Source organism: Quercus suber, unplaced genomic scaffold, assembly GCF_002906115.3.
Source record: "Quercus suber isolate HL8 unplaced genomic scaffold, Cork oak 2.0 scaffold_824, whole genome shotgun sequence".
NCBI classification, from domain to species: Eukaryota; Viridiplantae; Streptophyta; class Magnoliopsida; order Fagales; family Fagaceae; genus Quercus; species Quercus suber.
Window position 1 is genome coordinate 264,450 of NW_027070254.1, and position 10,240 is coordinate 274,689.

Below are 10,240 nucleotides of genomic sequence, written 5' to 3' on the forward strand. Positions count from 1 at the left end.
CGGCTTTCAACTCAGATTGACAAAGAGAGATCTTCTCCTCTGCTCGTCGTCGCTTATCTTCAGACTCGACTGACCTAACCGTTCGCTCCCTTGAGCCCGGCTGACTCGACCCGACGTCTCCGGCGGTCAGTTGCAGGTCTGTTTTTGTTCCACCCAACTTGAGCGGGTCGGTTTCGGGACCGACCCGTGGACACCCCTAATCACTAAAATCTATTAGCTCGTTGCTTAATTCACTAAGGCCCAGTTCTTCAACCCGTTCTCTACAAATTTATTGATTTGGGCTATTTGGGCTTAAGTCCATATTTCTTTTGGGCCAAGAGTTCGAATTGGGTCTATACATATATATATATATATATGTTACAACTGTTGTAATTACTTAATTCTTTTGTTGGATAATTATTAAGAACAATGTTACATTTATGTGAGTTTAAAATAAACAAGGTCGTTTGGTTCTATTACATACTCTTTCATTTTAAAATGATTTAATCAGCTATGCCACCCAAAAAACTTAAATTAATTCCAATCGGCAGGCTGGCTGTCATGCCAATCCATATTGATATACGGACAGCCTCGTGATATAAAATGAAATGAGATTGTCTTTCCCTCTTTTGCACCGAACAAATTATTTCTTTCGTAATTACTCTTGTATGCTACCTAAGATTAAATTCAGATACTGAAAACACCTTGCCGCTTTCTCCAATTTGACACAAGAATATCTTGATTTTGGCCTGTCCTTGGGATTATATACACAAAATGATCCATTGTTTTTCTAAGAGTTACCGGTAACAATTTTAAGAATTTTACTCCGGATAAAAGTAACAAGCTGCAGAGGCTAGAAAATTAAGTAATTGAACCAGCTTGAGTTGATTTAGCTTTCCATGATCATTGATAAGATGCACTATACACAAAGGAGGTTGGCTTGTTGCCAGCTACCTCAGATGGAGTCTATAAATAAAGAATGAATAAATATGGTCGAACTCACGATTTTAGTTGCTTTTTCAGGTGTGTAAAGTGTAAAAAATGTGTGCATTAAGGTGTATGCACTAAGGTGTATGTAATAAACACTACTCATATGCTATTCATAAATTAGTGTTTATTTATATGTAATAAACACTATCGATAAATAAATGTATGTAATAAACACCATTCGGAAGTAACATCATTTTACAGATAGTCGTCAAAAGAGATATCTGAGTTTATACATTGGAATAGGGAATAGAAACAAGTGGGGTATAATAAATGTACAGTATTATGTTTGGTTGTAGAATCTGGCAACCCAAGGAGCAAGCTCAGTGTTGTGAGGTGTTCTTGGGTTGGCAGAATAATAATCAGACCAATAACATGGGGAGAGTCTATCAGCAAAGTTTCCATCACTATAGATGCAAAAAGGTAGCCAATCTTCACCCCCATTCATCCTCCTCTTGCGTTCTCTTGGGTAAGCCAATGGTGCCTGTACATACCTGCATTACATCAATGGCGGCAATAAGAATGAGAAGAAATTAAAGTGTAACCCATATCAATATGGTATATGCTTTTTTTCTTTCTTTCTTGTTTCCTTTTACGAGTAAAAGTCATATCATCAAGTCTTAACAAATACCAGGCTCAGGTACTACACAACCAGTGTTTAAATCTAAGAAAATCTACTTTCTCAAAAAATAAATAAATAAATAAATAAATAAATCTAAGAAAATCTAGCAATTACTAATGTTTCTTCAACTGCTCATGGCAAAGCATCGAACAAACAATTGTTAAAAGTCAACACTATTATATTTGGATATGTAAAGATGACAATAGAAGGGTGAACCCATATATAACGGTGAAACTAATATAATATTTAATATTTATCATCATCTTCTTCTCTATCTTCATCTCCTGCAAAGTGAATGGACATTCCAGACACACATAAACCAGTCTCTATATTTCCTAGTAAAATATTTCGTATGTTCTTCTGTATGTAACCAACCACCCAAAGAATACATTTTCCATTAATCATTCACAATTATANTGTGTGTGTGTGTGTTAATGCATCAGTATAAATAACTCTCCACTATTCACTACAGTACCATCCAATCAACCTTATTCTTCCCATGTATATGTATTTGGAAGGTTAAGGTCCCTGCTAAGATTGCTTTATTGACATGGGCAACAGCTCAAGGGAAAATTCTCACCAGGGATAATCTTCAGAAGCATAACATCTGTCTTGTTGATTGCTGTTGTATGTGCAAGAACAGTGGGGAGACTACAGATCATTACTACTTCACTGTGCCTATCTGTTGGATATCCGGTCTATAGTGTTATGTCAGTTTGGGATTCAGAGGGATATGCTTGAGAGGGTAATGAATTTGTTGGCTTGCTGGACAGGGTTTTGGGAGACATCATTCTGTTGATGTATGGAGGGCCACTCCTCTTTGTGTTATGTGTACCATCTGAAAAGAGAGGAACAAGAGAAATTTTGAGGGGATTGAGTCGTCTTTCGAGCTGAAACTGTCCTTACTTTGTTTGCTGTATGATTAGATAGCTGCTTTAAGTAGTTACTTATTCTCTCCTCTAGAGGAGTTTTTTGACTACGTAAATTGTGTTGATCTTTGTAGTTTCCCTAGTATATTGCTTGAGTACGCAGGGAGTTCTCTATTTAATTTTCAAAAGAAGATTTTATTACCTATCAAAAAAAAATAAACAACAACCAAGAGGTTCCAAAAAACATTCTCTATATCCTTTCACCGAAAAAATATGTATATTTGTTAGTAAATTTCCTCAGGATCTACCTTTACCATTGTTAACTAGTAACAAACCTTACCTTATTCCATCAAGCACAGCGTCCCAGCAGAAATGAGTATGACCAAACACATGACATGCAGATCCACTCCCCTGGATTCCATGTATAGACCTTATCCGAACCTCAAGATAATCCGAGCCAATAATTTTTGGGAGCTTGGGATAGAATAGCATCCTCTTCTCTGGACACAGCTCTTGCCTGAAGAAGATGGAATGCAGTCAGTTATGTGCCACACAGAAATTATAGGATGCTCTACTCACAAAACAACATAACTAATCTGTGGTTGAGGTTCAGGGATTACTTGGGAATTTTCATAGTTGGACAAAATGCTCTATATTCAGGATGCTCAAATTTCCAATACAGCAATGCTACTAAAAATTCACAAAACCACTGGCTCAACTACCATGGCTCCAGTTTTTTCGACATAAAGTTCACTTCATATGGTTATTCTCAAAAAAAAAAGTTCACTTCATATGGCATGAACCATTTGTATTCTTTTCTTTCCTTTTGGTAAAGACAGAAAAAAATGGGAAAAAAATGGGCAAAACAATTTGCAGGAATCTTTAAACAAAGCCAAGATAAAACTCAGCGTACAGGAACACACCATTGACACCTAATACATTCCAACCACCAAAACCACCACCTTTCCACCACTTCCTATACAACACCAATTTAGTCTGCTTCACCACCACCCACTACTGCACCACACCATATCAACAACAACTACTAAACCTCCAACTTCCACCAATATTTCCCCAGACATTGCTAATCACAAGCAATATAGCAATGCCATCACTACAATCATTAATGCAGCTACTACTATTTTCATCTTAACCAATTCCACAAACTCTACAAGTTCTTTGGGTTTCCTTTGCCAGTTTGTATGTATCAACTTAACATTATTTAACTGGAACTAGTGAAAATATTGAGGCCCTGTCTCAAGTGCTAGAGGAAGTTAGGAAAAAATATTTTGGCCATTTAAAAACTCATTCTAAAGAATCCTATAAAAAGAAGAGATTGTTGGCTATGGAGAATGAAGATGCTGTAGTTCAAAATTTTTACTAAAAAAAAAAATAAAGAAAACCAAGAAAATTAAATTAGACAACCATGAAACAAATATTTAAAAAAGAAGAATGTAAAACAGTTCATCAGCAAATGGCTAAGTTCTTCTACAGCATCATTAGATTAAGCTCAAGGCTCAAGCCACCTTCTTACCACATCCTTAGGGAGAGTTCTTGAAGAAGTGCATAGGACATTAGATATGCTTCAACGCTATAGGCAAGAATGGAAGAAAACAGGTTGCTCAATTATGTTTGATGGTTAAAAAGAAAAGAAAAGGAAGATGATCTATACTCAATTTTCTAGTGAACAGTCCTAATGGAAGCATTTTTCTTACAGATATTACACCTTAGAATTTCAAAACTAGCTAAGATGAAGTTTGAGAAGCTAGATGACATTGTAGAGAAGATTGGAGATGAGAATGTCATACAATAGTGACTGATAATACTTCCAACTATAAATTGGCCAGGGATTTACTACAAAAAGAGGAAAATAGACAGATAATACAACCAAGTCCCAACTATAAATTGGCCTGAGATTTAACACAAAAGAGGAAAAATATTGATTTGGACTCGTTATGTCTCTCATTGCTCAGATGAGATCCTTGAAGATTGTTAGAATAATGATTAAGTGATTAAATTTATCATTTCCTAACAGCTTAACTTTTTGGGACAATTAGTAATTTATCATGGTATTAAAACAAGTAGTCTTGAGTTCAAACCTTGCCTACACTATACCTTCTATTTAAAACGTTAAAAATCCCACGTGTTGAGGCCCACACAAGAGGAGGGTTAGAATAATGGTTTAGGGATAAAATTCACCATTTTTTAATAGCTTAGGCTTTTGAAACAATTGGTAATTTATCACAGATTTTGAGAAAAAGCTTAAGGGCCATCAAGTGACAATTGCAAAGAATAAGAATATTATTATAAACATATATTCTATGACTTTGTGTCAAACTTGGTTGAAATTTTTCACTAGACTGAAGGATTTGATTAGCCATGTTGTTACATGGTTTGCAACTGATAACACATAGGCCTCAACCCTTGCTTTCTTATTTGATTAGAGGGACAAACACCAATGCTTCGGGTTTTCTAGTAAAAGAAAAATTTTTGACCCGCCAATAAAGTCTACAATTGTAACAAGTAAATTCAAGAAAATGACAACCATAAAGATCAATTCTGATAATTTATTTAAATGGCTAATAATATAAGATTCTTAAAACTTGGTCATAGTTACAATCAGCAAATTTTCCAACTATCCAATTTAAACAAGAAGGAAACTAACTGAAGAAGATTAGATATCAGAAGAGTGATTAACTGACCTGGGAACAAAGTGAGAAAATGTAATTATTTGGCTACAAGTCCCCTGGATTTCCTTTACCACATTAAGACTCTTTTCATTGATTGCATCAAAGTACAAAGAAAGAGAGGTATCTCCATTTGAAAGTCCCCCAGGCCACTTGCATGCATGAAAGTCCTTACATGCCTACATAGAGAATCAAAAGGATGGGCACAAACCTATATTATAATTGAGGACCTACTGCATTATAAAGCAAAAGCAGTCAAAATGAAAACCCAAATGATGTAAACCAAGTAACCAACAAATAATGGAGATGGATGGATATGCAAAGGAAGTAAAACATACAAAAATCTATATGCTGCTATATATGTGCTCAGGAAGTAAAACATGCAAAAATCTACGTGGAGTGCTGCCATATATGTGCTCAAGATTTCAACATACAAAAATCTATATGTTGTCATTATAAATGCCTACATGAAATGGTTTGAGTAAATGGACATGATATCATGTTTTAAGACAGAAGTGGGTGCCAGACACATCAGTTCCAAGATTTTTACACCAGGTACTGCTATATATGTGTTCCATCAATATAACATTTATAATTATGCATGTTTGAGTGGCTGCAAACAGACGAACCATAAACCATCAAGAAAACGTTACAAATATATGTTCATATTTCACCTACAAAAATGAACTTATATTTTTATCAGTCACCAAATAGTGCACTCAGTGTCCAACAACGAATTTCAAGTGGAATAGTGTGCAACAAATCCTAGCCTATAAGGCAATTAATCACCAAATAAACTGGGAAAAAAAAAAAAAAAAAAAAAAAAAAAAAAAACCCCTACAACATAGAGTGATGAGATTCATCATAAATAAACATAACTCTGAGATCAATTTAGTGTGTACTAATTAAACAATCGATTCAAATGTCCAATAGGTTTTGGTAAAAGCAAGCTCAAAGTGAGAAGCACCAAAGCACCAGTGCTTTTCGCCTCAAAAGCAAGGCGCACTTTTTTTCCCTTTATTTATTTATTTTAAATTTTCAAAAGAAATAAACCAAAACTGAATATAGCCATAGTATCTTAACATTATTGATATGAAGTATAAACCATTGATTTCGTATATAAAATTCAATGTTACGGTGTGCTACTATACACTTCCCAACCCCTCCAACTTTACAAATTCTATAAGACCCATTTGGGACGAAAATCACTCCACAGTCCACCATTGATCTTATATTGACTAATTCTTATAAACTAATACTTATTAAGTGATTACATTATTAGATAATATTAGAAATTAGTCAAAGTGCATTACGCCTACTGGAGATTCAAGAAAGGGTATTGACGGAAGTATTCATATTTAGCTAATCCAAAAAATAAAAATGACTTGAATTGCAATTCTGTGGTAAAATTGCAAAAGGAGTGGCTTATATAAATGTTATATGAATTATATACTGAGAGGCCTGGCTACCTTGAATTAGTCACAAAACTTGTGGTTGTCCTCTGTTGTTATGGGGGGTTCAATTTTCTTTTTCGTTGAATCTAAAACTTTCGAATTCTCAGTCGAAGAGGGAGGTACGTATTTCATGTTACGCATTTTTGAGCGAAGTCGGGATTCTCTTCGATTAGTTTTCATGGGCAGAGAAAGCGCTAAGTGTTTGCCAGCTATTGTAGAGGATCTAATGTCTAATAAAACTCCTGGAAACTTTGCATGAACCTTTAGAGATGATGAGAAAGTTTTTATTTTGCCATTGGGTTCCAATTCACACGGCAGTTTTTTAATGATCTCGGAACTTATCCATGGCCGTCGGAAAGGATTTCTCGTGGTGCCAGAAGGGAAAGCTAGTAATGGGTGGCGAGGTTTTGGATTTCATCTAAGGAAAGCAATTGCACTTGGGACACTTGCCACCAAACAGCCTTTTAACTCTGTCCTGAAACCGATAGTGCAGAATCACAAAACTTTTCTGCGGGTAGTGGCGGAGGGTGATCAGAGAGAGGGGTAGTGGTAGCAGAAAAGGAAAGCAATTAATGCCAGAGTTTCAAATATCAATTGAATCAAAGTTGAGCAATAAAAGCCACGATATACGCGATTTGAATTTTGGGAAGAAACAAGCAATATCTAAGGCTAAATTGTCGGTTGAGATTACAGAGAGCAACAACGGGGGTTTTTTTAGAAAATAACAACAAAACCCAAACAATATTATTAGTTAGGCAACGTTTTAAACATATTTCATTTCTAGCAATTCGACTATAGAGTAGTCGATTTTACTGTTCATAATGCCTTTTTTTTTATGGGTGGCGTTGCAAAGAAGTCGACTTTAGTGGAGTCGACTTCTACATAAAGAAGTCGACTTCAGTGGAGTACTGAAGTCGACTTCTTTACAAAGAAGTCGACTCCACTGAAGTCGACTTCTATACCAGCAAATCCACTAAAATTCAAAGAAACCTCACAACCAGAGAAGCGTGTTCTTCGTGCTTCGCCGTACCCGATCGTGTTCTTCGCCTGGGTTCGTGCTTCGTCGTCGGTGAAGAAATCGGCGCCTGGGTTCGTGCTTCGTCGCTGGTGAAGAAATCGGCGCCTGGGTTCGTGCTTCGCCGTCGGTGTTGCTGGGTTCGTCGGGGTCCTTCGCCTGGGTTCTGGTGAAGAAATCGGCGCTTGGGTTCGTGCTTCGTCGCTGGTGAAGAAATCGGCGCCTGGGTTCGTGCTTCGCCGTCGGTGTTGCTTCGCCTGGGTTCGTCGGGGTCTGGAATGCTTCGCCTGGGATGCTGGGTTCTTCGCCTGGGGTCTGGAATGCTCGTCGGTGTTGCTGGGTTCTTCGCCTGGGTTCGTCGGCGCCTGGAATGCTTCGCCTGGGATGCTGGGTTCGTCGGTGTTGCTGGGTTTTCGCCTGGAAGTTGTGGGTTTTTGGTTCGTCGGCGCCTGGAATGCTTCGCCGGTGTTGCTGGGTTCTTCGCCTGGAATGGTTCGCCTGGAGGGTGTGGGTCTTTGGGGAAGTCGACTTCAGTGGAGTCGACTTCTTTATAAAGAAGTCGACTCCACTGAAGTCGACTTCTTTGTGTAGAAGTCGACTCCTCTGAAGTCGACTTCTTTAAAACAACTAATATGAACAGTAAAATCGACTCCTCTATAGTCGAATTGCTAAAAATGCAATATGTTTAAAACGTTGCCTAACTAACAATATTGTTTGGGTTTTATAGTTATTTTCTAAAAAAATCCCAACAACGGTGTCAGTGATTCACTTTTAACGTTGGATGTTGGCCTGAGATTGGAGCATGGGCCTGATGGTGAGTGGGAGGTAAAATGGTCCAAAGTCAAGGAAGTGGGCCGCATAGAAAAACCCAAAGACAAAAACTTTAAGTGCAAAGATAAAAGCCATTTTAAACCCACAACTCCCTTAAATGCAAAGCCCAAACTTAATCCCAAGCCCATCATAGTCTGGCAGCCCAAACCAAAGCAAACACTTCAAAATGGCGAGACCCACCCAGGTAACTTGACTTCTGCTTCAAAGAGCTCATTTTGCGATCCTTGCAGAGGCGATGTGGTTTCTAACTCGGAACTACCTCAAGCTGACTCCCAAAGCTTGTTGAGGCTAGCCCAGTCGATAAAAGCCTCTGACAGTGCCGATATTGACCTTATCGGCACCGATGAGTCTGATACTGCGTTTCTCAACTCCGATGGGTCAACAAAAACCTCCGATGGTGAAGATAAATTGCACCGAGACATCCAATTGATACTTTAGGAGAATTCTGGCAATGTTAGCAAGAAGTGGGGGAATTCAGAACAGTGGGTGCTTGAACTTCAAGATGGAAGAAGAGTGGCGGTTCTAATTCAAATTTCTCTGCCTCCTGGTGAAGTCACAGAGGTATTGGAAGAACAAACCCAATTGGCCTTGGTCCCCTTGAAGTGTTCAAATGTTGTGGAGGTGTCATCAGCCCAAGTTGATGAGAATGAAATTGTAGAGGATTGGGTCTCATACACTTGTTCAGAGTCTTCTGAGCTACCTAATCTAGGGGGTTTTGTCGCCTCTAAGTGTGGAACCAATGGCCTTTTCTCTACCCTTGGCAATGGAAGGGCAAGAAGTGTTGGGTGTGGAGAATCTAGTGAGGGGAGAAGCTTACTCTGAGTGGTTCCAAAGCAGATTTAAAGGGTTTGATAACTTCCTGGGCACGTCCCTAAAAGGTTTGGAAAATCAAGCAACCACCTTTTTATTGGCTGTTGAGGCTGAATTACACCGTAGGGCTGCTTTGGGAAAAAAAGCACGTGATTTGAAGAGTTCTGGAGTGAAAGGTATAAGAGAGCTAAAGGGTCTATTCAACTCAATTAATTATGGTTCTACTTCAACTAGGCGCAGTGGTATTAATAGGGAGCAGGCTCTATCTGTTCCTAAATGAATCTGAAGATGATTTCCTAGAATGTCAGAGGATTGAATGAGGTTGGGAAGAGACTTCAAATTCGTAATTTGTTGCATGCATGGAGACCTGATATTGTTTGTTTGCACGAGACTAAACTTGAATGGATTACTAGAGGAATAGTCAAAAGTATATGGAGCTTTCCATATGCCAACTGGTTGTACTTGGGTTCAGAAGGTGCTTCTGGAGGTATTGTATTGATGTGGGATCGGAGGGCAGTGGAAAAGGTGGAAGAAGCAGTAGGGCGCTTTTCTTTTTCATGTAGATTTAAAAACGTAGGTGATCAATTTGAGTAGGCTTTTATAGGTTTATATGAGCCAAATTCGAACAAGAGGCGTAAGAAGATGTGGGAGGAACTGACAAGGCTGATTAGTTGGTGGGATGTGCCATGGTGCCTAGGAGGTGACTTTAATATAATTCGCTTCCCATTAGCAAGATTAGGTGCTACAACTTGTACTCGGGCTATGTATGAATTTTCGGATTTTATCTCTCTTCATGGGCTGATGGATATACCTATGAAAGGAGGCCTTTATACTTGGTCCAACAATTCCTCTGCCTCTAAAATAGACCGGTTTCTTTTCTCTTTGCTTTTGGCAGATCATTTCACTCTATTTGCATAGAGAAGGTTGTCTAAGGTACTTTCAGACCACTAACCAATTCTTTTTTTTTTTTTTGGGGGGGGGGGGGG

The 10,240-nt window shown here is 38.2% G+C and overlaps 1 protein-coding gene across 2 annotated transcripts; it reads right to left on the reverse strand.

The window, feature by feature from the left end:
• Window positions 1–1,073: 1,073 nt before the first annotated feature.
• LOC112019722 (uncharacterized) lies at window positions 1,074–5,323 on the reverse strand (the record flags this gene model as incomplete). 2 transcript variants are annotated; one of them, XR_010626645.1, is given in 4 exon segments in its annotated part: window positions 1,346–1,460; window positions 2,169–2,426; window positions 2,798–2,974; window positions 5,160–5,323. XR_010626645.1 is itself a non-coding variant. In XM_065767574.1 (3 exon segments), coding segments are annotated over 3 exon segments (552 nt in total), but the record flags the coding sequence as incomplete, so codon positions are not given.
• Window positions 5,324–10,240: the final 4,917 nt, after the last annotated feature.